Source organism: Embiotoca jacksoni, unplaced genomic scaffold, assembly GCF_022577435.1.
Source record: "Embiotoca jacksoni isolate LCO1_2020_lvr unplaced genomic scaffold, fEmbJac1.0.p SCAF_8, whole genome shotgun sequence".
Classification (NCBI taxonomy): Eukaryota; Metazoa; Chordata; class Actinopteri; family Embiotocidae; genus Embiotoca; species Embiotoca jacksoni.
Window position 1 is genome coordinate 18006038 of NW_027185436.1, and position 26790 is coordinate 18032827.

Below are 26790 nucleotides of genomic sequence, written 5' to 3' on the forward strand. Positions count from 1 at the left end.
CTCCCATAGAGGTGAGAGCGCAGATGTCATGAGAAAAGCGGCCACACGACCAGAGCGCACCGACCGACGCACCGACCGACCTCAGTCTGCCTCCCTGCGCCCCGGTCTGGGATGCTTTTAGTGCAGAGACGCTTCCACTCAGGGCAGCCAGTGGACGTCGAAGCAGATACTCGACACTCTTTTCGTTGTTGTTGTTATTTTTAACCGAGGATCTTTTCCCCCCGCAACCCCCCCTTTTTAAGTGTTTATGTTTGTTTCTTCATGACTGCTGCTTTGGGAAGCGAGCCTCAGCACCAGCTCCAGCAACGCCAACACGATGCGAGGTAAGACCATCCCACTTCTCCAAATACCGCCGCACTTTCCCCACGCTCCATCCCGCTAAACACACACACACACACACACACACACACACACACACGCACACACACAGCACGACAAGCTTCAGCACAGATTTGGCCTTGAAAGTTTGCTCTGGGAGTTTTTAGCTGCAAAGATGTTTCATGTATCTAAAAATCAGGGTGTGTGGTTGGATATCTCTGAAACCACCTCACTGTTTAAAAGTTTATCTGCATCCCTCTGCGTGTGTGTGTGTGTGTGTGTGTTTTGACTCAGAGTGTGTGTGTGTGTGTGTGTGTGTGTGTGTGGCCTGTAGTTTTGCAAATTCATGCCTAAGGCCACTTGAGGCTGTGATTGGAAATTAAAAGTGGCGCATGATATTTAGCTTTAATCGTTTGAGCTCCACTCCACACCAGCGGAAGTCGCGGATAGGCTGCCACCAGACCGGATCAGATTATTTAATAAGAAAAAAAAACTTTATTCAGTTATGCATTGGTGATCAACTTTATTGAATGATTTAGGGATAGGCTACTTTTCAAGCGCTCCACTAACCCATTTCCGTGACGCTCTGCACCGCGCCGAGGATTTTGAAATTCAATGTCAATAACGTTCTGTGCGCACATACTCACACACAGATTGGCTACACATTGACAGTCTGACACACACACACACACACACACACACACACACACACACACACACAGGTTAACACAGCTCATTCCACTCTGACCAAGCCTTTCCTTGCACTTAAATTCTCTTAAAATGCATAATCAAAATGCATTTTTCGTTTCTCCATAATACGTATTTGCAGTGTATTTTAGGTACAGCACACATGAGTTAATATTTAACCTTATCAGCTTATAGTGCTTTCGGATTTTTTTTTTCTTTTTCTTTTTACTCTTCTCGGCGTTGTGCAATTATCGCTGGCGCAAAGTTGCGACACTCGTTCGAGACGATCTCGAACTCTAATTAATCAGTCATCTGTTTAAGGTTGCTGAACCTCCCTGTGCTGCCATTTGCCATTTGAAACAAGCAAATTAGTTTGAAAGGAGGTCTAAATGGTGCCACATGAAGTCGGAGAAGCAACGGAGAGAAACTGTTGGGAGAATTTTGATCCACCTGTAGAAGATCTGAACTTCACACAAAACATAAAATATGTTTCTCAATAATCAATAATCAGGGAAAAATTATGTGCTCTTAAATAAAAATACAGCTTGTATGTACTTTAACCTAAACACACACTTTTTACTGACTTTTTACACTGGACTGTTGGTAGTCTAAATGGCTGGCAAACATTATTAGTGAACATATTCCTGTCATTAAGATGATTATTAATTATAAACAAGAATAATTTAAAAGTCTATCTATCTATCTATCCTGTTGTTTTTTTGTCTTTGAATGTCATATAAAGCTATCTGCTGCCTCAGCTTTAGGCCAACAAACCTTGGGCAAGAAAAAACATGAGAAGGCCAAACACCCCCTCCTCTCTTTCTCTCTCTTTTTCTAATCCCATGGCAAACTCCTCTGTCATGTACCTTGTATTTTATCCACATTTTAATGGGCCTTGCGACCACTCTCGTGCACGGGAGGCTTTGGGGGGTATACCGAAAGCTCCTGCTTTCACTTTATAGCCGTGGTTGGCAGAAGAGGCCCCTGAAGCGTCTCTCTCACCCCTCTTTCACCATGTCTCTCTCTCTTTCTCCCTCTCTCTCCCCATCTTCCTCTCTCCCTCTGCACGCCCCAAAGGGTTTTGTCAGATAGAATTAAATCAGTGTGGGCCGTGCGGCCCCCACTCCCAATCTGTGTGTGTGTGCGTGTATGTGCGTTGAGTCTCGGCTGCCCTTACACAGAAATGTGCTCACAACCACAAGGTTATAAAAAATAGAGGCCCCTCATGAGCCGTGGTAATTATCATTTAACAATAGCCACAACTCCTGAAGCCCTGACTGAAGATGATGTCACCCATCGCCCGGCCCGGAGAAGCCCGAGAAATAACAGACAGAATAATATCATCAGGGGCATTTTTGCATCTCTGAAAATGGGGCATTGTGTGTCTTTTCCAATATGGCTTAGTGTTGTGTAGGTTGTTGCAAACAGCATAATTATATCTGTATTTTCAACAGCAACATGGTGATGCTGTGCTTTGAATGGTGTTCCTCTGAAACTCAGCAAAAAAAATTGTGTACAAAGAGATATTAGTGACAGGGGCAATATATTTTTGAGTATTCAAAAAAACACTTTAAATTGGCAATAAATGACAAAATAATAACCCAAACAAAAATGAGTCCATTGTTCTAGTCTATTTTTATTTGAATAATTATTTTAATAACTCTAATTAAATGTCAGATAAATCAGAGAAATAAGTTTTATCCAAAGCACATCAGAGCCAGTCATCATCATCATCATCCTCCTACCAAATGTTTCATTTAGTTAGAATCAATATGAGCTCAGTGCCTCCACTGAGATCTGTTAAAAACAGCCAAATGCACCTACACACTTGGAACCATATGGGTGTTTGCATACATTTACAGCATCACACAAACATGAATTGACATGGTCGACACGTATTCTGCATGTCAATAGTTTCCTATTTACACAGTGATCCTTAAAATAGTCCCCATTAGCCCGTGTCTGCTTTGTATTATTGGTAAAAGCGTAAGAGCATTTGACACTACATAGATGCACCCGGGTCAGACAGGTCAAAGAGTTCAGCGTTGAACGGAGCAACAGGGGAGGAGGGGCTCTCAGCGCCATTTGATCTCCTCCTGTTAGCGATATGTGTCAATCACAATCTCCCACGCTCCTTCGCCATGGGAAAAGATAGGATGACAGGAACTGGGAGAGTGTGAGAGGACAATTAAGTGGTAAGGTGATGACAAGCGAAAGAAGAGGACAGGAACCACTGAAAATGTTCGGCAGGCATCTGCGACAACTCTCGTCTATCGGCTTCTCTGACATCATTTACATTACCTTGCAAGATGGCATGAGCTCACACACACACAAAAGCTGAAAGCACTGAAAACACACACGGACACACAAACAGCTGCAATACCACGCATGAAGGCCTCATGCCAATAGAATTAGTCCCATCCTGCTTTGTTTTGGAGGCTTGTGTGAGCATTGATTTGTCCAGTTCGAAAGCATCCCGGGATCAATCTTTAGTCAAAGCCAGCGGAAGCAGTCGGTTTAGATAAATCCATAGCACATAAACTCGGTCGGCTTCAGTTTTACATTTAATGTTGAAATATCTGTACCTTTTAGAATTGCATCCATAATTACAGCTCCTGATTATTTATTAGTAATTTTGTTATGTTTGTTCCTATTTTTTTTGTTAAACATTACAACAGCAACAGCGTTTAGCATTTCTAAGTTTGGTCAACAGCTACAACTCCTGTGAGCACCCACAAGGTGGAGGCTGGTGTAAAAACAGACAATAAATGAAAAATAGTGAACTTGAATAAATGTCCTATCTGCTCTGAACTACATACAAGGGAGTTACGCACCATTTAATAGATGTTTATATAGTGTTTATTAATGCTAGATAGAGAGTTAAAGTAAAATGTTAAAGCTTGTCCTATAAAAGATGATCAAAATCATCTGAATCTGACTGAAGTGCATTTGCAACCAATTTCGCTAACGGCATCAACAACGGACAACTAAACCAAAATATAAACGGACACAATTCACACTCATTAGTGAGGCAACCCATTTAGAAACCAGTTGCCCCATTAGTCAGAAACACCATCTTATTTGCCACCAAATCAGTTTTCCATTGTCGCCATGAAATCACTTCTCGCACACAATAGCGGGCACCTGGCCCGGGTGAATCTCTGGTTTGCGGCGCTACCGGTGCATCTGTGGCCTGTTGTCAAGCTCTGTTGTTGTTGATTGTGTTGTTTATTATGTGTTTGTGCTGACTAATGGGCCGGTGTTATGTAAGAAGAGAGGAGAGATTACCCCAAGCCCATGCAGGCCACGCTGTTAATCCCTCAACACAGCCCTACTGACTGACTGAGTTAGCACCAGAGTGCTGTTGCAACACACCTACAAGCACACACAAGCACAGACACACACACTTTTACATTCAGGATTCATTTCCCGCCTGTCTTAAGATACTCACATGTTTTTAGGAGAGGGCTTGAACAATGGTCCGGCAGCAGCGTTAGGTGTCTGCCGGACCTTTTTTCAAGCCCTCTCCTAAAAACATCCCACCATGCTGTGTGTGTGTGTGTGTGGCCTGAATGGCCCTTCTGTGGTCCCACTGAGCCGCTATCATAGTCCGTGTTTGTTTAGCATGCGCTCAGCATGCACTCCATGTTGGTTTTATCCCTCCGCGGCTGTCTAGGGGAGTCTGGGCGAACAGTTTTTCCCTCCTCAGTCAATTTTCTCTCTTTTCTTAAATCTTTCTACACATAAAGCGTGGGCTATACGGCACGCTTCAGTTTGTGTCTCCACTTTATCTTAGCCGGGAGGGATTTCAGCCTGAACCACTCCTAAACTCTAAATCTGCCTTGAAGTCACAGAGTCCTCTGACAGCTCCTTCTGTTTTGTCAGTTTTACTCATCCATGAAGGCAGCATGTCTCAGTGGACGCACAATGATATTCAATATTCACATTTTCCTCCGATTTACATTGAAGTAAAAGCTGGGGGAAGAGGGTGACTGCGCTTATTAAACACGGAAAGCGAGTAAAATATGAACAGAGAGACAAAGATATCATTGCAGGGATAGCTTTATAAAAAGATACGCTTATATCAAAAGCAGGAATTATCATACTATCATAACCAATTTGGTTTTGTGGTGAGATATCGGGTGCACTGTTTGATAGTTCAAGGTCAGGTAGCATGTTCACCTGCGCTACTACTGAATTAATGCAGCAATTTGGCTAGTTAATCAGGTTCAGTCACTTTATGAAAGAAGTCGTGTCCCCTTTTTTGGACTTTTTTTTTGGTAGGATCATGATCTGCATTAAGGATCTATGAGGTGAAAAAAAATAGAAAACAAACAGAAAGGAGAGAAGGGAGACTGTAAGTGAGTGAATGAGTGAGATAAGAAAAAAAAAAGAGGGCAAGTAAGAGAGCGAGAGAGAGAAAGACTTAAGAGTTATATAATAGTGCAATCGTGGATGTGTGTGCGCGTTCGCTTGAACAAGAGAGTGTATGCGAAACGGCGAGGGAGGGTGGTGAAAACCATTACTTTGTGTTTACTTGCATGCACACTGGCACCGGCACAAACACACACAGACACAACCTATCCTGTCCTCAGATGGCACTCACACACTGGCTGCCCTCAGCAATGAATAACACCGGCACCTGTAATAGTCACATCCAAAGTCCACACTTGCAAACCACCTATTAGACTTTAGCTAACACTCAAAGCAGATTAGTACTGAAGGCAAGTATCAGTGTAACATTCCAGCCTCGACTTTATACATAATCATATAGATGCAGACACATAAAGAGGCATATTATCAATGCTCCTTTACAGGATAAAAAAAAAAACCACACGTCTCAGGCTTTAGGGAATTGTCACAAGTTTATAGCGAAGCTGTTGTTCTTATTTCATCAAAACTTAACTTTCTGATGACGAATTGCTATTAATAGTTTATAATAAAAAAAAAAAGTAACAAATCGGATTATTTGTAGGTACTGTATTGTTTTTACAGTGACTACTTTTACATTAAAAAAAAAAAAGCAGAATTAGTCTCCCCACAGTTACAGTAAAGGTGTAAAGATGATAGATGAGGTGATCCTTTTGCTGCGAAAAGGCAGATACTCTGTGAAGGTGTTCAGTGCTGGCAAGTGAATAACACACACCAGCTACAATAAGCCTATAATATGACTTAGCCTACTGCGGCATCTTTTCTTAATGACAAAGATTAGCCTTTTTTAGTGCTTGTAATCTCATTGAAGGGACTCTTATTAGGTCTACCTTTCTTTCTCTCCACATCTCTCTCTCTCTCTCTGTCCAAATCCTGAGAAATCTCACTTAACTCGGTGTGTGTGTGTGTGTGTGTGTGTGTGTGTGTGTGTGTGTGTGTGTGTGTGTGTGTGTGTGTCCTATGTAGTGGCTGTTGACGCGAGGTCTCCTGCCATTCACAAAGAGAATGCAATTATGAAATCAAGACGTCTGCTGCTGCTGCTTTTTCCCTCTCTTGACTGCGATTTAATGTTCATAACGCATTCTGTTCAATCATCCCACCAGAGAGAGAGAGAGAGAGAGAGCAGGTGAAGAGCAGAGCAGGCTGGGTCGAGCCGAGCCGAGCTGTGTGATAGTCTTTGTGATCAATTTGCCTCTGTGAGAGATGCCCCTGGGGCCACTTTGGGGAGAACCTTGTTAGGCTGAGTTAAATTGTTGCCCGAGGCGAGCTATTAGCGGCCATCCCTGGGAGAGGACACACATACAATCACACATGTGCATGCTCACACACTCACTCAGACAGACACACACTGAACACACACACACACACACACACACACACGGGCATTTGAACCTTTTTAAAACATGAACTCAAACGGGAACTCGTTCACGTGTTCAGTCTCAATCAGTCGGCCCGTTTCCCTCCTGAGAAACTCAGAAGCATTGGGGCAAAAGTCTTTACTCAAGCAGGCATAACATTGAGCTGTTCTGTTTTTTTTAAAGGTGTTATGTAAACAAACAAAAGTTGTAATTATAACTGCAACATTTAATTTGAAATGATCAGAGAATTGGAAAAAGTACTACATAACCTAAAATGCACGCTTTGGGAGACTGCAAGCAGAAAGGTATGAGCAGATTTTTGGCTAAAAAGTCTGCGACATGCAAAATAACCATCCTAATCCTTTAAAGCAAACTAAGAGAAGCACAAATTGAAAATTTTAAGGTATTCATAATGCAGACTACACACTTTCAGAGACCAGTTAATTTCATTATTTGAGGCAGTAATGAGTAAACATATTTTTTATGTTTTTCATATACTGTTGGGTAGTTTAATGTGTTGCAGTGAATCCTATTTGTTCATAAAATGCTTTGCATGCAAAATTATTAATCTAAAAGGACTTTATAGGTGTCGGATAAATACACTGGAGTGAAAGGTCAAGTATTTCCTTCTAAAATAGAGAGGAATATAAGAATAAAGTACCTGGTTAAGTTAAAGCACTTGTGCACCACTGCTCCGCACTAAACTTACGTTGCATGTAGGCATAAGTCTCGACATGTCTATACAGTATATTAAAGCCTTTCCAGTTCATGTACATGGTCATGCATTAACAATTTTAACAATGTCCAATCAGAGTTGGAAGAAAATGTTAATTGAATTTGAAAGAAATCATCCACACAGACTCAGTTTCCATCTTTCTCTCAGCGATTTGATTCTATTAGCTATCCACACTAAGTGCTGCTCTCTTCATTAATGCTTTAAAGTCCATTCAGCCTCACTTATGTTGATGTTGCCGTTTCCTGATTTTATCTGCCTGACCACCGACTATCACGATAAAGGATGCGAGGGCGAATTTTCCTCTACCTTATGTAAGAACTGAAAGCAATTTTCTGTCTGTCTCTCCTCGGATGTCCCTCTCTTTCTTTTTGTCGCTCCACACACTGGGATAGCCACCTTTCCTCTCCCTTCCCCCTCAAAGACACACACACACACTCATCTACAATTAAACTCAAGAGAAACACCATAGTAGGAGGAGCGAGTGAGGTTATGGGAGGATGGCCAACGCCAACAAAATATATTTTTTTATCTCGGGAATGAAACGACGGGACCTCAGTCGGTGTGTAAACGTATTCTCCTCTGCACTGATTCCCTTCACCCAAATAAAGCACGAACGCTGCTCAGTGTTTTAACAGCTCAGTGTGCACACATTGCATCTGCTAACGTGAGGGCAAAAGCATGACAGGAAATGAAAATAAATATATAAAGAGAGCGGGCTTAATACACTCTGTGTGTGTGTGTGTGTGTGTGTGTGTGTGTTTTCATGTTTGCTACAGCAAGAGCGCCTCAGTGTGTGTGTGCATTCTCATGGCTGATTTCAGGATGGTAATGACCAGATGCAGGCCTCTCACACTCAGACTTGCTCCTTCCACTCAAATGCGTTCTCTCAGTCCTTAAGGAAAGGTCAAAGGCCGTCAGGGTCCTACAGGTCACCCAGAGGGTTCGAGTGTGAGTGCCTCTGTGTGTGTGTGTGTGTGTGTGTGTGTGTGTGTGTGTGTGTGTGTACAGTGACCACGAAAAGCAGATCTGAGAATGCAGATTGTGTGTGTGTGTGTGTGTGTATATATAAAAAAAAAAAAAAAAAAAAAAAAAAAAATGTGTATATATATATATATATATATATATATATACACACAGTATATATGTGTGTGTGTGTGTGTGTGTGTGCGTGCAGGCAGGGGCTTGGTTTACCCTGTGGATTTTTTCCCACGCCTCCCTTCTTCTCTTATCTATCTGAGGACACATGCTGCACTGGGCGGGAGACTCTCTCTGTGTGTGTGTGTGTGTGTGTGTTGGAGGTAGGATGTGGGGGGTAGGGGATGCAAGCATAAAATCATACTGTAAAGTCTGCTTTAACAAAAAAAAAGTGGTTTGCAGTAATGTATGCATTCAAGCATGTCTGACTCTGTCTGTCTGAATGTGTCTCTGGGTGCATGTTAGGGTGTGTGTGTGTGTGTGTGTGTGTGTGTGTGCCTGCCTGTGCATGTGAATCGATGCGCTGGATGACAGCCAGTGGCCCCCTTCTGTTCCCTCGCCATGGCGTCCAATCACGGCACGGCACAATATTCTATGAGCGAACCGCAGCTGATCCCAGACCTGCTATCTGAGCAATTACCCAGAGTGCTTTGGGGCCGCATGGCAAGCTGGACAAGCTCATGCCCTCTGACATACAGCATGGGGGGAGGGCAAGAGCGACTGTTTTTCTGACTGTTTGTACGTGTATGTGTGTGTGATGGCAAAGTGTGCGAGGGGGGGTTGATGAGGATAGACTGATGGGAAAAGCGGAGGTGCGGGGTAGCGGATGTAGGCTCAGCAGCAACAGTGTGACTGTCCATATTACAAAGTGGACAAAGACATGATTGGCGAGGAGAAGGGGATGGAGGTGGGGGAGGGTAGGTGGGCCCACTGCATGGCATTATGATTATTACTATAACACACTGCCCAGCAGATTGTACAAACAAAGAGAACCGGGCTGTGTCACCTTAGAGTACATCACTGAAGATGTTCAGGCCAGGTTCGAGTCAGGAGTGATAATCACTGGCTGCTGCTGTTCAGGGCTGAAACTAAAGATTATTTTCATTATCAATTAACCTACATTTTATTTTCTCAGTTAATCAAGTAAATGTTTGATCTACAATATGTAAGAAAATAGTGAAAAACCAAATTGATCCAAATCTCAAAGAAAACAATCCAAAGAATGGCTGGAAGTTTGACTTAAATGGTTTCCAATTATTTTCCTACTGATTAATAGATTAATTGAATAAACGTCGCAGTTCGGCTGATTTTTACAAGCGGTTTCTGAAGACATTGAATAAAAGCAACCGATCAAGCGGCAATGATGGGATCATAAGAATTCAACCTTGTTGAAATAAAAAAGAAAAAGCATAAATGGACCTTAAATATATTTGTCACCAGCCCCAACTGCCTGTACTGAGTACTGAAAATGTTTAAGCACTTAACAAATGGCCTTTATTGTAGAAAAGGCTGTAAAGACAGAGAAATGACATGCAACACAGATCTTTAGCCGGAGTTTGTAATTACATAGTCAGTGCCTTAAACCCGAAGACCACAGGGCTCACAAACAATGTCAGTACTGTACGCTGATGTCTGAATCACAAAGAGAAGTAAAGAGAACATATCGAAGACAGATGAAAGTGAGTAAAATGCATTCTATTTTATATATATTAAAAAGGAGAGCAGATAGTATGCCACTCCTCAGTATATTCTTTTTCAGATGTTTCTGACAGTAAAAACAGACAGGAAAGAGAGAAAAGTATGACAGCCCATAGCTGAAGTCCGTTTGAAAACCACGTGCAGTGGCAGGGTTTCATTGATTTTAATGGGACAGTATGATGTGGAAACATGACAGGAGACACAGGGGAAATAACCCAAGCAGCACTGCTATAAGCTATTCCCAGCTGTGTGCATAAATCCACTCAGTGATCACTCCACCAAAAGTTTTCTCTGTGTTTTTCATCATCGGCAGAGAGAGAGAGAGAGAGAGAGAGAGAGAGAGAGAAAAAAAAAGCTTGTTCCTCTCTAAGCTCTATGAGACAAGGAAGACAGTGTCGCTGAGAGATGGAAATAGATCAGGAAATACAGAAACTGAAATGATTTCCCAGTCACACAGCCACTTACAACGAGGAGGAACACTCAGAGACGAATGAAAAAGTCAAACAGACTGAAGTGGAGTGGATGACGAACAGTGATAGCATAATTCACAGTGTATAGACATCTAAAACCAGCGCCAGAGTTGTTCAGCTCTAACAAGGAGTGGTGGGGGGTAAAGTGCTGATCTCCTTCATTTTCCCAGAAGAAATCTAGTTAACTGGGAAGAAGCTATGCATATTTTTTAATGAAGTGGAGATACCACCCACATTCATCCCCAACAAATCAACCCCTGGGACTACAGTAGGAGTCGTGTTTGCATTTCTGAAGTGGCTTACACTGGCAAAAGTTATGATAGAAAGTGATTTCAACTGTTCCATAAACTGTGATAGTACGACACCAACCTCTAGTGTATTATTGCTACTGCATAATACTGTGTGCTGCTTTGGATACCACTCTGTTGCAGACCCACCCCGCAGGCTGAATGAATGAAACATGCATGTCCAGTCTGGCCGTTTGGAAACACGCACACGCACACACTAAACATGTAGAGCAACACCTAGTGGGCTTAATTTGGTGTTACATTGTCAGTATAGACAGAGACAGCCTGTTAAATAGCCATTTAATTTTGTGTGTATGCATGTATGCATAGCCCCCAGCAACCCTGTGTGTGAGATACTTATGTGCTTTAGACCGAAATATTGCTAAGATATCGGTGCAAGGCTGCTGCTTTTTTTTTTTTCTGCAGTGCAATGTAGATAATTAGGACTCTATTTAGAGAAAGGGCCAGCCCAGGAAATACACAGGAGATCCTCACTTCATTAAAAATCAATTATCACAACACATGTGCCAGCGCAATACAGCCCTCATGGCCACAACCAGCTACACACACACACACACACATGCATGTGTGCAACTCTCACATTACAGCAACTATCTTTGCCTTGTTCTTTGTGAAATTCATCTCGAGTTAGTTCACTCTATCTTTTCTTTCTCTCTCAAGAGATTGTGCAGGCCTGATCTCCTCTTAGCAGAGGAATCGCCAGCGTTGCAGTCCCGCTCTTACATAATAACCTCAGGATAACACTCACGCTCTCGCCTGGCTGAGGACGCTGTCAGTCACTCTACTCCGACTGGGTCAAGTCAGGTTGGAAATAAGTCCCATCCACCTCAGTGAAACACATGTAGCTAGAAGCAAAACAGTCCCCGGGAACAGGAATGAGTGGCTTTTTCCATAACAGTTTTTGTTTGCAAAATGGATGTCAGTGAAGAGAGTTTTAGCAGAATAGGAGTAATAAACTCCTTTCTCTGAAGTTCTTCTCTACTTTAGTAATTCACTTGTACTGCAGCTTTAAAGCTGCGAGTTTAGTTGTGTAATGTGAAAGCGTAAAATCAAACACCCAAAATGTTTTATCGTACATCCCAACTTTGTAGACAAAAAGAACACAGATTTCTCTAAACACCCGACAGATAAACACGTCTTAATTCTGCTACATGTATAATCCACCACTGTGCCTAAAGTATAGCAAGGCAGCCGGCATGTATTGTTGCCTGGATGTGGAAGTGGGAGTCCTTTGGTAAACAATTCACAAAGCCTCCGCTGCTGAGAGAGGGCGACAGGACGAGCAGTGATGATACACTGAGCTGGCTCCGCACACCGATGACGTCACTTCCTTTAAGCGTGTGACAGCTTAGCACATCATTGCTGTGACAGCCAGACGAGTGCAGCGAGTGGGTGGTCACCCTGGCAACAGCAATGCTGTCATGACCATCTCCCTATATCCTACCTGACAGTCCCCACTGGCAATGAACACAACACAACACACACCCACACACATACACACACACACACACACACACACACACATTCACAAACACTTTGTCAAACACACACATGTACACATACTTTATCTTTTCCTGCGTCTTCCTTATAAGTGAAACGCTCACTCAAAAACCGTCCCTGAAACACACGAAAACAATGCACATGCCCACACGCCCATGCTCTTTTGGGCATAATTACGTGATACAAAGAGGAGTACAATTTCCCATGGGGTAAATAGAAATACAGTCGAGATATAATGTAATCGCTGCAGAGAAACAGTAAACACACACGCCTTTGAGGTGGAAAAATGTAAAGAGCTTATTCTAAAAATCTACAAAAATAATAACTATGCATATCCACATCACACACAGCAGCAGCAGGTGTGGGCTGAACACATTCAGATTGTCTAAACCCATGAAGATTAACTTGTTTTCTGATTAACATTTCAATCAAAGAGTTTGACTAAAAGTACGGGACAAACAGTAGCGACCACAAAGAGGATCGTGAGCGCGAAGAATGAAGACGACAAGAAGCACGGCTGAGACACTGTTGTCCTGTCTTCTGTTTATTGCTCATATGTGGTCTGTTGATAACGGCCGTGCCCCGGGTGCAACTGACCTGTTTTACACACTATAAATAGCGTGTTACAGGCCACGTTCATTGACAGCTCTGTGTATGTGGTCTGTGTGTCGTCCCAGTCCAGTGCTCTGCTCTGACCCAGTTTGGAGGCCGTTGGCCGAGAATCGGTGAAAATGGGTCACACGTTGGGCCGCACCAGAACTTAGAGCGTGAGCTACCTTAAGCACAAAGTCAAACAGCTTGTCGTTTCATCTCTCGGTCAGTCACTCTCAGACAACCTACTGTGGTGAACACAATGATCTATTGGGTTGCAGTTACTGGACTGTACGTAGACTACAACCAAGAGGACTAAAGGCAATTTCATATCTTGATGACAACTATGAATATATGAACAGCAACGCATCGTGAAACTGCCATGAAGGAGAGCACATAGTCCAGGATCAGGGCACGCTGGACGCCAGGTTTTATAAATGCTATGCCTCTTGTTAGCCACCAGGGGGCAGAGAGTCAAGAGAACAAATGAATAAGAGGAAAAAGAAATGACCATAAAAGTGTCTATAACAAGCTCATTTGTAGAGTTCTAAGGTTTTTGTTTACTATCTCCCATTTATCATTTTCTTGAACTGTGTCTCTGCAAACGAGATTCAGGTTTATGTGAAGAGAATACAGTACAAATGATTCAAATGAATCAGCTGGCACTGGCAGAGCATCACTGAAGATCAGTGTATTAAGGCAGGAACTTAAACATCCCCTCCAGGCATGTTTGAAAATATATAAAAATACTTTGCTTTGAATAACAATTTGTGTCTCATATGGTTTTTCTATATTAAAAAAATTGTTCAATTACCTGGTTAAAAGTTCTTAAAATAACATAGACTCCTTCTCCCCTATTGAAAAATATAGAAACTATGAATATGTAAATATTTTACTTTTCATTTTAGTTCAACTGCAGATATTAGATGTCTGTTACATCATTGAAAGGCCATTCGCAGTGTATGTGCAACACAGTTTCCACACCAGCTCCTTAAACTCAGACTTTGGTAGAGCACAGTAAAACTTCCCTCCAGTATCTCTGAACATACATAATTCTGTACAGTGCAGCTCTAACAACTAAGAGAAATGACATTGACCAATGACATTTCTGATAACGAAACACTTGATCACGACGTGGTCAGACTCCCTGGGTTGCAGGTAAAAGTTTATACATAGCAGTGATTGTCTGTACCTGCAGAACTGCCTCCATTGATCCTCACAAGAGATTATCCAATTATATATATAGTGCAAACTCATTCCGCCAGACGTTCTGCGCACACGTACATGCACACACGCACACGAACTGTACATTAAATACCCACAAACAATTCGGTCAAACCAAAGCATGCACACATGCTCAAATGAACAAAAAACAAGATAAAACTCACTTCAACTGCACCTCAGTGTGCACACATATATATTACAGCCATGTACAGACATGCATATGGAAACACGAGGTTTTTTAAATGTGCGTAAGGGGGATCAATAGGTGCACAATTCATGCAAACACAGACGTGGATTTGCTTTGTGATTTCGTCCGTTTCTTAACTTCTCTGAACATTCATAAAACTTGCACAATTTGCTTCCGATGGGAATATGCAAGGAGCTTATATGTGAACGGCTATTTCAGCTGTGGTTAAGCCAGTGCTCAGCAGAGGAGGGAACCAGCTCGTCGGGAAATAATTTCGGATTAGATAGGCGGTCTAATCTCTTTATAGAGACTGTGCCATCTCAGCAGCATACCTGCCTACCTCTACATCCATGTCATATCTCTTAACAGGAACTGCGGCTTTCTCTTTCTTTACATCATGGAAAGCATGTTCGATAACACCCCTGAAAGGTGCTTCTGTGTGCTGAAATAGTTTCTGTTTTTGTTATTTTGTGCCTTTGGTTGTGACTGTACATGGAGCTGCCAATACACAGTGAGTAACATAGTTCAATTAGTAAATTCATAGATTAGGAAAAGTTAAATACAGACAGCATTTAAGGTGGAGAACTCAATGTGTGTGTGTGTGTGTGTGTGTGTGTGTGTCTGTCTGTGTGTCTGTGTGTGTGTGCACGAGAACAAGACACAGTTGAAGAGCAAGTGTGGTCCTTCAGTTTTTCTCATTATGGCCAACCTTTGAAACCTGCAGGGGTCTATTCTTCAAATGTAACAGAGTCCACATACACACAGTCCTGTCACTTAGGTGTGTGTGTGTGTGTGTGTGTGTGTGGTGTACATGTAAGCAGTCCTCGATGTCCCAGTCATTAGAAAAAGCTATTACAAGGACATAAATGAATGTCCAAATGTCACTGTGCCCTTGTGAAGTTGAAGTCACAGAAGTACAATACGCAGACTTATTGTAAGCTCCATCAGGTCCGACAGCCAACCAGGTTTTGTGCCGCTTTTTAACCTCAAATTAGACCACCAGCTGAGGTCTAACATCTGTGAGGTGACTAAACGAGGTAATCAGCAAAAGTCTATGCCAAGTCCAAAATGTGATTTGTAAAGCACTTCTTTTTTTGTTCTCTCACTTTTCTTACAGCCCAAATCGAAGTTATACCGTGCAAAATCTGCGGAGATAAATCATCAGGTATCCACTACGGAGTCATTACGTGTGAGGGATGTAAGGTGAGGCGTGATATCTTGTTTCATCAAAGCCTACTTTATTATGCTCGTGCTGATAAATTCAGCATAGTTAGTCTGAGCTCTACGGGTGTCTGAAGCATGTTTTTCTTTGTTGACATGTAACCAGGGATTCTTCAGACGGAGTCAGCAGAACAATGCCTCCTACTCCTGCCCCCGCCAGAGGAACTGCCTCATCGACAGAACAAACCGCAACCGCTGCCAACACTGCCGCCTGCAGAAATGTCTCGCCCTAGGAATGTCCAGAGATGGTGAGGTCCAGTATTTCTCAATTCATATCTATGATGCGTTAACGTGCACACAAAAGTAGCAGAATTTTAATATTTTAAAATTGTACTTTGTCCCGATACAGCGGTAAAGTTTGGCCGCATGTCCAAGAAGCAACGTGACAGCCTGTATGCAGAGGTCCAGAAGCACCAGGCACGACTGCAGGAGCAGCGGCAACAGCAGACGGGCGAAGCAGAAGCTCTGGCGCGTGTTTACTCGTCCAGTTTAACCAACGGACTGTCCACCCTTAACCATGAAATCGGGGGCACCTACGCCAATGGTCACGTCATTGAGCTACCCAAAGGCGGCCACGGGAATGGAGGCGGAGTCCCGGGGGGCTACTACGGGATGGACTCCACCCAGCCGTCCCCAGACCAGTCAGGTTTGGACATGTCGGGCATGAAGCACATTAAGCAGGAGCCGGTGTACGACCTGACGCCAGTACCCAACCTGTTCAGCTACGGAGGCTACCAGGACAGTCAGCTGGGGCCCAGTAACGTCAGCATGGGAGAGCTGGGTAAACACTGCACGATATTTTCCTCTATTTGTCAGACAGATACAGTAGATTGATTCATCGTTTAAAATCGACGTTGGATTATCCAAAAAGAAAAACTAGCGATTACCCACAAAGTAGTCATGAGAGAGAACCTGAGTCAGAGTCCTAATCTGAGAGCAGAACAGGAGATCAGACAGGCTTATACAGGTAGCTGAGGAGGTGTCATATTATTGTATGTACAGCTCAGTCTCATTGCACAAGTTGAGATTTAGTTAACTTGTACTATTAGCATAAAATAAGCACTCCTTCCAGGTAATGGCACAATAAGTAACAATTGGAGAGCGATGTGTCTTTCTCAAAATGTTCAGCATACAGGGTTTATAGCACCTAATGTGCAAAACACATGTATAGATATGTTGTGTAAATTCCAGGACTGAATGCCCTGACCATATACTGCTTTATCAAATGTACAATGTATAAATCAAATACATGAATAAACATGGGGTATTGAGAAATAAATGAATAATCCTGTCTTCCAGACCGTATTGCTCAGAATATCATCAAGTCCCACTTGGAGACATGTCAGTACACAACAGAGGAGCTGCAGCAGCTCGCCTGGCAGACACATTCCTATGAAGAGGTCAAGATGTACCAGAGCAAGGTGAGGTGTTCTGTTATGACACCACCCTCATGTACAGAAGGTGTCATTTACATTTACAGTGTTCCATGTACCTCTATATCTTTTTTTCAAATCCTACAAAATGTATTATAGTTACTTGTAGTAGTAGTTACTTTAAATTTCAGCTACTTCTACCACACTAGAGGTGAAATGTACTTCAGTGATACTTACGCGTCTGCATTCGATGCATCAATGGCCATTAATGTGCGCTGCTTCGAAACGACTTTTCATCAGGCCTCGAAGAAGGACTTCAATTTTGAGTAGTGGAGATTCAAATTCAATTGAGCTCGTGTTTTTCCCTTTAAAAATGGAAATTAAACACATTCATAGTCACACAGTAGTGTCAGTCATAGCAATAATAAAATGCAGTTTCATTTCCTGACATTAATATACTGTAACTACATGAGTACAGAACACATATCACTAAACTGGATGTTTGGTTTTAGCCCCGAGACGTACTGTGGCAGCAGTGTGCCATCCAGATCACCCATGCAATCCAGTACGTGGTGGAGTTCGCCAAGCGCATCTCAGGGTTCATGGAACTGTGCCAGAACGACCAGATCCTCCTCCTCAAGTCAGGTGAGTCGACGGGGAAGCCAACGCCAGTCCAGTCTTTTGGCTTCTTTTTCTCGTGGCCTTTTAGTGAGTATATCAGCTTCAAAATCTAAACAGTCTCTCTCTTTGGTTCTTCCAGGATGTTTGGAAGTAGTCTTGGTGCGGATGTGCAGGGCATTCAACCCCCTCAACAACACTGTGCTCTTTGAAGGGAAGTACGGAGGCATGCAGATGTTCAAAGCTCTAGGTAAGACATTACTACCAGTGCATTTTGTCTTGGTATGAATAAGGAAAAAGGCCAGTTGAAAATGAAAGTAGCAGAGGAAAAAAGCAAAACCTGAAATAGAAAAAACCTTCTCTTCCCTATTAGGTAATACATGACCAGAATAAATGTAATGAAATTCTCTCTTTGTCTGCCCTTGTCTGTGCTTCCCTCCAAGGTTGTGATGACTTAGTGAGCGCCGTGTTTGACTTTGCCAAGAGTTTGTGTTCACTGCAGCTAACAGAGGAGGAGATCGCTCTGTTTTCAGCAGCCGTACTAATTTCCACAGGTCAGTGTATATCTCCTATTATCATCATTATGACACAGGAAGTAATGTTCGTGGACTTTAAGTGCTTAGATTGAAGGCACTTTGATGGTTTTGTTTGCCTGTTTCAAGCAGCATAAGCACAGTCAAAGTACTTACGTCCATGTATTTCTACTGTTCTGTACCGCCACATCAGCATTACATAAAGCTCTGTAATCAGCATGTGTTAACCAACTATTGACACTAAAAAAAAAACAATCAACACTTTTCTCTGTTCAGATCGGCCATGGCTGATGGAGCCGCGGAAAGTCCAGAAGCTCCAGGAGAAGATCTACTTTGCTCTGCAACACATTATGCAGAAGAACCACATGGACGAAGATGCACTGGCAAAGGTAGGCCAAGCCTTTGTTGTGAGATAAGTCATACCGACATAGTACATGAAAGTACATGCATCCTTAGGCAGACAAATCAAACAAACAGTCTTCAAGGACAGGTGGAGTCATGTGAAAAAACACAACAAAAAACAATGACTTTTGACCTTGTCCCTGTCTGTACTTTGTCGGTCTAAATTTCCTTGTCCCTGACCGTCTCTCCCCCTTTCGTCTGGCAGCTCATCAGCCGAATCCCAACGTTGTCAGCCCTGTGCACGCTCCACACCGAGGAGCTTCAGGCCTTCCAGCAACTCCACCCAGAAACAGTCAATGTCCTCTTCCCTCCGCTCTACAAAGAACTCTTCAACCCTGACCCAAACTCTGCCATGGCCATGCCCAAGTGACTGCCTGTGGTCCAAACGCAAAAAATGGCACCAGCAGAGGACCAAGAAAACAAGACAGCCCCGTCCAACGAGACGATCGCAGCTGTGTCACCATCATGGCAACCACACATTTCCGAGCTCCCCCAAGCACATTTCAGGCTGGTGGGTGAGGAATCATCTGCTAGAAACTTAGAGTTACCGCCAACAATACTAGGAATGTCCAGCACTTATCCCATCCTGTTCACCGATACAGTCTGAAGAATGTATATATAAACGAAACACGCCCCCAAGCCACGACCTGAGTGGGGCTTCCACCCGTCTCCTGAACTGAACTGACTGACCAGAAATGTACAGACTTTAAAACATCTAGGAACAATTTAAGCTGTCAATCTTTAAAAAAAAAAAAAAAAAAAAAAAAAAAAAAAAAAAAAAATGGGTGAGTTAATTTGATTTAACCGTGAAAAAAAATCTTTTTTGTAAAAATATTTTTTTTCACATGAAGACATTGTGAAGTTGAAGAAGCTGGATGGGGGAGGGAACTATGGATTTAGAGAAGCTATTGTAGATATTCTTCTAGTGGAGAGCGGATTCCAGTATTACTTCTTGTTCTGTTAAAATAAGTTAGTCCTAATTTAAATATACAGCAGTCCACTGCGGCTGACTATACCTTGTCTATGTGTTTTAATTTTATTTGATAGTTTCTTGTGTACAGAATTTGTAAAGTTGAAACTTGTAAAAGAATACTGGGTAAAAACTGGGAGTCAATTTGGGTTCGTTGATATATAGAAGCCTTGTCTGGATTTTGTTCATATGTAAGGAAGGTACGACATCCTTCTGATCAGAACTTATAGAAATGTAAAGAGAGCATATGAAGGATTTAAAAAAAAAAATAATGGCTACTACTTTTCAAGGTGAAGATATATACAGAAATATTCTATTTTGCAAGAAAAAGAATCTGGCAGATTTGCCATCCTATCAATCATTTATGTCTCGCTGCAATAATTACGTCCAATAAAAGCTGTACTACTTTCAAACAATCAACCAGAAACAACCAATCTGAAACCAGGACCTCACAATAAACCCCACATCTCTTCCCAAACTCCCCTTACCCTGCCTTTTATCTCTTATGTATCAGGACCTTGACATGAGCTCTTGGCAGACACAAGTGGATTAAAATCACATTGAAAAAGTGTTTTAAAAAAAATCCACTGAAAAAAGGTGACAAAAATCACAACAGACTTGAATTTAAATTCAAAACTTTCCAATCACATAAAACCTGTATGAGCGCTGTACGCTCTCATCCCTCCAATCACTATTTGCACAATCCAGTCCATGGATGTTAATCACTCTGAGCTGTGAAAAACGAAGGACCCTTTCTCTAAAGAGCAATAACTTTCACACTGCCTTTCTGATCTTACTCGTCTCCTTTCCTCCTCTTCCTGTTTTCAGCTGGTCAGAACAGGGTAGCAGTTTTAACTAGAATGCACTATATTTCACTCTCGATCACCGATTATGTCTAGCAATCATTTCTATGGATGGTTCTCATTCTACCACAGACTCCGCAGTGTTTTCAGTGTGGCACAATGTGTTGTGGGATTAGGGCATAAAACAGCACTGATTGAAAGATGTGAAGAAATGCAGATTAACCTCTGATGATCTTTAACAACATTTAAATCTGCATTAACAATGTATACAGGAAGTTGTGATAGACAATCACTTTTTGTTTGTTTTCCTAGTCATTCCATAATTACTAGCACTTAAACGTTGTCATTTTGTTATTGCTTTTTCTGCATTTTGTTGATTAGCATTTGGCCACTGTGTAAAATCACACTGGCTTTAATGGTCATTTATCTATGCGTATTGTTATCTCTGTCTTTGTAGGTGATGGAACAAATTGAAAAATCATTGAGGATACATGTTTTAGCCACTAGATGCTCTGTATGCATTAGTTTAGCACCTATGATGAACTATGAGAAATCTCAGCACAGCTAAAGAGCTCCCTTTCAAAATGAGTGTGTAACCCTCTACACAACAGTAGCACAGAATTAATCATGGTGGTACTTTTATAGTTTGTTACCGAATCACATGTTTTGGACGAAATGTCAATTTTGCTGAAATCTTTTTTTTTTTTTTTTCTTTTTTTTTCTTTTAATCTAAGACAGCACTTTTACCTCAACTTTAAATGCTATGATTAGTGGACTCTGATCTAGTGTTATTGAAGCACTAAAACGTGAGACCTCTGTTAGGTTTTCTGATGTTTGCAAATGTTCATTGCACGGTGGCCAAATTTTCGACTTCCTGTAGGCACAGACACAGTCAGACTAGAAATGTATCTGTTAACATTAACAAGACTGGAACCATCCTTGTTTTTAGCCTTCTGTAAATGTTTTTTTTCCCATTCGGCTAACGAAACAACGTAGACAGTTTGGGGGAACAAGCACAGATGTTAACCGTTAGCAATCTGTTCACATCCGTCCATTTCCTCCGAAGTCCATCATCTTTCCTTGAACCCCTGACCCGACCACAGATCAGAAGCCGGTGACTCTTAAAGACAATCACTTGCTCATTAAGGCTCGATGCACTACACAGCATCTCTCAGGGAGCAGCTCTTTTTCTGACTTTGCATTAAAAGAGGGTTTAAATATTTTTGCAAATTTACAAAAAAAATTATTAATTATAAAAGAATAACTTTTTAGGATAAAAAAAAAAAAAAAAGGCATACGCCGCCAACGTATGGTGGAAACGGAATCTGCCCAGACAAGGCTTTGATAGGTGTATGTCTGTGTGTATGTGTGTACAGAGCATGAATTCACTGTCCAAATCTCCCTAGAGCCCAGACTATATGACAAGCATCGTTAAATAGCACAAGAGAAACACAAAAATATATATAGCCTACTATATGTCAGTGTGCTCTTGTCACCACTGTACGCCAATGTTTACCGCTTATTTTGCTGCTTTTGGGACAGAGAGGGAAGTCCACTAGTAAGCTGTGATTCAAGTGTCACCATGACAACCCCTGGGACAGTGAATTCCAACTCTGAATATGAAGTTTTTGTGTGTGATGTTTTTATTTTCCCTCGTTAGACTGTGAATCAGAGGGGTGGGATGGGGTTGTGAGGGGGGATGCGCTGGCAAGAACGAGTGGCAACGCAACACTGTAAGTAAGATACTGTAGCAATAAGAACTGGAGGCATTTACTACTGTCATGTTTGCATTGTAAGATTATTTTTTATTTTATTACTATTTACTATTATTATTGTTCTTATTATGACTACTATTCTTCTATTACTATTAGCCTATTGTTGTTCTGTTCTATTTGCATGACGTTTCATTGCAATGAAACATTTGGGGCTTATTTGTGTTTTCTCTTCTCATGATAATGTGGGTTTCGTGGGAGAGGTTTTTGGCAGGGTGGGCAATGGGTTTTGGGCAAATTCCGTATCAATAAGTCAGTTCAAAGCAATTTTTTTCACAAGCTGAAAGAATTTTTAAATAAAATGATCTAATTTATACACACGAAATTAAAAATTTGTCGTTGGATTTAAAATGATTTTTTTTTTTCCTCTCTCAACCTTTGAATGTGTGAGTTGCTACAACCAGTCAGTGAACGGCCCTTTCTGAACTGGCCTTATTGAACCGGATCAGAGACCCTTAACCTGCTGTGGGAGGGATCGATGTGGGGAGGGTAAATCTATTCTGAATGTTATGGAGTAGCCTGTTCAGTGTGAGGGGCTGAACGCATCATGCGCCTTTACCACTCCATCAACACAGAACGACATCACAGAGCGCACAACAAAAGCAGTCGCCATGACTTCCTGACGACTCGGACAAATTGCGCAGACATTTTTACTACACTTGGTTTGAAATGCATTTCCTACACTTAGTCAAATACACTCCAAACCTCCTTCTCCCTTTCCTAAGAAAACCTGTGTGAATGTGTGTATGAGTGAGTGTATGAGACAGAAAAGCGAGTGAGACGATGTTTGCTCTACCAATGCTTTGTAAACTTTCTTGATGCATTACACGTGTGCAATTGGAGTAGTGTTGAAAATTGTTAATTTATTGTTTAGAATGTCTTTGCATCCCAGCAAGAGCAAATAAAAACAAAATGTAGCAATCTGTAACCGAAAACCTAAAAGGTACTTGGGCTGCAGAACCTCTTTTACACAGGACTAACAAAACAAAACAAAACAAAAAAAAAATACAAAAAAATGAGACATTTTGTTTGTTTTCAAAGTGCCATAGCTAGTGAGGAGAGGAAGGATTGGCAGAGTGGGGCGTAGATGCTTTACTGTGTGAGTTTACTTGAGAAATCAATCAAAAAAGGGGAACTCCAAGGAAAATGTGTATTTGATTACACTGACAAACCGTTTTTACATTTTATGCTTTTTTTCTTTTGGTGGGAACTCTGCTGGATTCTGAACTCTGACTCTACTATTAATCCATGAGCTCTACTGTTGAGTTTTCATTTTCACACGAGAATGAAAGAGTGTGTGTGTGCATGCAGGCATTTGCAATAATAGCGAGCCACAAACACCCACAATCAATGGATCAGACGGGGTTGAAGTTCAGAGCTATGCAGGGGCCTTAGTGAGTCCTCCTTTGAGATGTACATACAATGTGAAGGTCTGAAGTGATTTTTGTTAAATTCTATATTTTATCGCTTTTGTAGACATTTTGTTGTGGGAAGAAAAAAAAATAAAAGAAATTTTATGGGTGCATCTCTGCCTCATTTTTCTGAGTCACACGTACATCACACATTTAATCTTAGTTAAACATGGAAAAATAGCATTTCGGTAAATTGGTCCATAATGTGCCAGTGTAAAATAATTCTGTTATTAATTATTATTAGAAATATTATTTAAAAAATAAGTCTTTTAGACTTTTGTGAAGTCTTAAAAGATAATCTGGTATTACTGTGATTACCTATTATGTTTCATGAGATACAGCACACTGATATAAAACCTTTATTTAACAGTGCCTTCCTCCTGTAAGCATTTACTTAATACACTGAAAAATTATAATAGCCACCTTGGTGCAAATTGTAATAATCTAATAATCTCGGGTCACAGATCCTCTCATGATGAGATGTCTGTGTTTATATCCCTGTTTACACTGCAAAGTAATCAGGGCTGACACAGGACACCAGGGCGGTATTTTATGAAAATATGTCTGTAAGTAGAAGCGCACGTGTCTACTTTTTTTCCTACTTCCTGCGTTAAAGGTTACATCCCGGTTTCATCGTCCTCTTGTTCGTCTTTCTCCGGCGTCGGCTCTTCCTCACTTCTGTTCCCGCAGCTGTCCGGACGCTTCCTTAAATCTGAACAACAGAAACATCAGTTAGCAACGTGTCGCTCCAATAACACAGTCATTACCACAAGAAAGAGAATACTGACAGGCCTGGGAGGAAGTCCATGCATCCAGCATGAATAATTTGTTTTGATTTGTTGGGAGAAATCTTGGAGAGGACACAAGAAGAGGAAGAGGAAACACAACGCACCTTTGAAATATCAAAACAACTGTGTCTGAATGTTTCTGTTTGTGTGTTTGTTTGCTGGGCTTGTTTGTTTTTGAGCACAGTTTCTTTCCGCGCAGTTATCCTCTAGATGCCGGTATCATGTCTACCCAGAGACGTTAATTAATAGTTAATCAAAGCTAATGTCTCAGCAGCACATCGCCAGCACAAAGACATGATTAATATGTAATCAAAGGCCGTGCAGCACAACGCACAAAGCAGGGCCCACCCCCATGCCTCAAACACTACTGTTGTTATAGAAATAAACGAACACTCGCAGATTAATTAGCTGGCTGTTGGTGTGTGCTGTCTTCATTTGAAGTTGTTGGGGATTTCTCAGAGCCAAGTTGGCCTCCTGAGTGACGACACAGAGGTGACATACAAATACATGCATATGCACACGTACACAAGATAGATAAAAAAAAAAAAAAAAAATACTGAGAGAAAATCCTATGTAAATGCAAATGAAGTGTGTGACACACATTATTAAATGTCACTATCACGCACATGTTTTCTCTGTCTCTCAGATACTGATCTGGTACATTTTCTGACCTTTCAGGCCCAGTCGGCGGCAGCAGACACTGCAAGAGTGTTTCTGCAGGAAACCATTGATGGCAGCATCTCCAAGATTATCAGGACCAAACAGCATCTCGCCTCTGTTACCACTGCAACAAGGTCAGAGACAGCATCAGAGTGCAGCCTGAAAAAAAATTCTTATCCGTCTTTGTTCAATATACATCAAATATGATGTAAAGTTCTTAAATCAGAGGTGAATGATTTCTGAAACCAGAAGTTATTAATGGTATATTTAACAGAAGTGGTTACTGCACCTTTGGTTATCTGCCATAATGACTGTTGGGTCAGTCAACTCCTCTCCCACTCCTGTTAAGAACGGAACAAAGTAATAAGAAAAACACAACAGAACAAAAACAGCGAAAAAGAAAAAGACAGATTCACACTCAACATCTCACACCTGCAAACATAAACAGGCATGCCACAAACACACACATGGTGAAAGGACCTGCCTTGTATATCGAGCACCAGCAGCTCTCTGCGCGAATACTCGTAGGTCCAGTGGGAGAACGCTAGCAGCATTTCTTCCAGTGAACAGCAGGGGGTGATCTCCTCTCCTGTGTTGTTGTTGTATTTCCTGAAGTCACCAGACATGTTCCTCTCAATAGTCAACCACTGACCGTTCAAATGCCAGAGGACCAGTGATACATCGAGAAATCTGGTGGGTGGGAAGGCCTAGTTACTACATTTGTCTGATGCATGAATATTATACATGAAAAAAAAAAACACACACCTTGGTGAGTGGTGCATATCATCGGGTTTGACCTGGTTAAACACTTGCATCATCTTCTGGGCTGCTCTCTGCTGCTGGATCTCCTTTAAAGATGTCAAACGGAAATGAATAATGGAGTTAAAGTTATATAAAATTGCCCTTAAATGCGCCCAATTTAGCTGAATGACCTTGCCAGTGGCTTATATAAATATCATCAACAATTCAGTGAATGTTTGCTCACGTGCACCGAATTTTGGTACACCTACCCTTAAACAAAGCTGCAGTGGTGTGCTACCATGGAAGTTTCTCTGCCAGGCATGAACCACCTCTGGCCTGAAGGCTTTGACCACGTACACCATACCAGGTCTGAGTACGTCCTGTTCTGCCCAGGTACATAGCATCCTGCAACCCTGTCGGAGACCCCCATCCAGAGAGCCCTCTTCACAGGAGAGGAGCTGAAGCAATGCAGACTGACCTCGTGATGACCAGGAAGAGATTGAGCCCGATTCAGGATCAGTACCAGAGGGAACTTCCTCCAGAGAGTAGACGCTTACCTCTTCACCTCCTACAGAAAATGAGGAAAAACTAAATGAGGTAAATGTAAGAAATTTAAGAGACATTTTTTTGTCAAGTAAAACAACAGTAGATAAGTACAGCTGTTACTAACTCAGAATTTTGCCATTCGAATAGGATGTTACTGTTCAATACAAAGATTTGATTGTTTATTCTTTTTCGGTCATACAGACGATCGATCGATATAGATAGATAGATCGATCAATAGATAGATACTTTATTAATCCCACAAGGGGAAATTGTTTCGCTACAGCAGCATTATGATATTATGATACAGGTAAAGCAATAAAAATAACAGTAAAAAATATTAAATATAAAAATGCACAATATATACAATAAAATAGAATAATATTAAATTAAACTAACTAAACAATCGTGCAAGGAATTAAACAAACAAGAAAACAAACAACCAACGGTGTTATTGTTGGATGATAACCC

General features: G+C 41.6%; 2 protein-coding genes across 3 annotated transcripts in view; one reads left to right on the forward strand and one right to left on the reverse strand.

Annotated features, from left to right (window-relative positions):
• rorb (RAR-related orphan receptor B) lies at nucleotides 1–23700 on the forward strand. Its single transcript, XM_069178105.1, has 10 exons — nucleotides 1–323; nucleotides 15601–15686; nucleotides 15811–15952; nucleotides 16054–16485; nucleotides 17004–17125; nucleotides 17590–17722; nucleotides 17838–17945; nucleotides 18139–18249; nucleotides 18505–18617; nucleotides 18836–23700. Exons 1-10 carry the CDS (start codon nucleotides 317–319, stop codon nucleotides 18998–19000), a joined length of 1419 nt encoding a protein of 472 aa, XP_069034206.1. The 5' UTR covers nucleotides 1–316; the 3' UTR covers nucleotides 19001–23700.
• trpm6 (transient receptor potential cation channel, subfamily M, member 6) overlaps nucleotides 23019–26790 on the reverse strand; it is a 19074-nt gene continuing 15302 nt past the window's right edge. The window contains exons 35-40 of one of the 2 annotated variants that reach the window (XM_069178103.1): nucleotides 26046–26344; nucleotides 25801–25883; nucleotides 25520–25725; nucleotides 25325–25376; nucleotides 25047–25159; nucleotides 23019–24299 (exon numbers count right to left, since the gene is read on the reverse strand). In XM_069178103.1, coding sequence (XP_069034204.1) covers nucleotides 24205–24299; nucleotides 25047–25159; nucleotides 25325–25376; nucleotides 25520–25725; nucleotides 25801–25883; nucleotides 26046–26344 — 848 coding nt within the window. In that variant the 3' untranslated portion in view covers nucleotides 23019–24204. Of the gene's footprint in view, nucleotides 24300–25046; nucleotides 25160–25324; nucleotides 25377–25519; nucleotides 25726–25800; nucleotides 25884–26045; nucleotides 26345–26790 lie in introns of those variants that run through there. The other variant, XM_069178104.1, reaches the window with a different exon arrangement.

Bases quoted from the DNA above. Each gene is read 5' to 3' on its own strand.
- rorb (XM_069178105.1), top strand. The intron at 15,687-15,810 runs GTGAGGCGTGAT...ACATGTAACCAG, and splicing joins TTACGTGTGAGGGATGTAAG to GGATTCTTCAGACGGAGTCA. The intron at 16,486-17,003 runs GTAAACACTGCA...CCTGTCTTCCAG, and splicing joins CGTCAGCATGGGAGAGCTGG to ACCGTATTGCTCAGAATATC.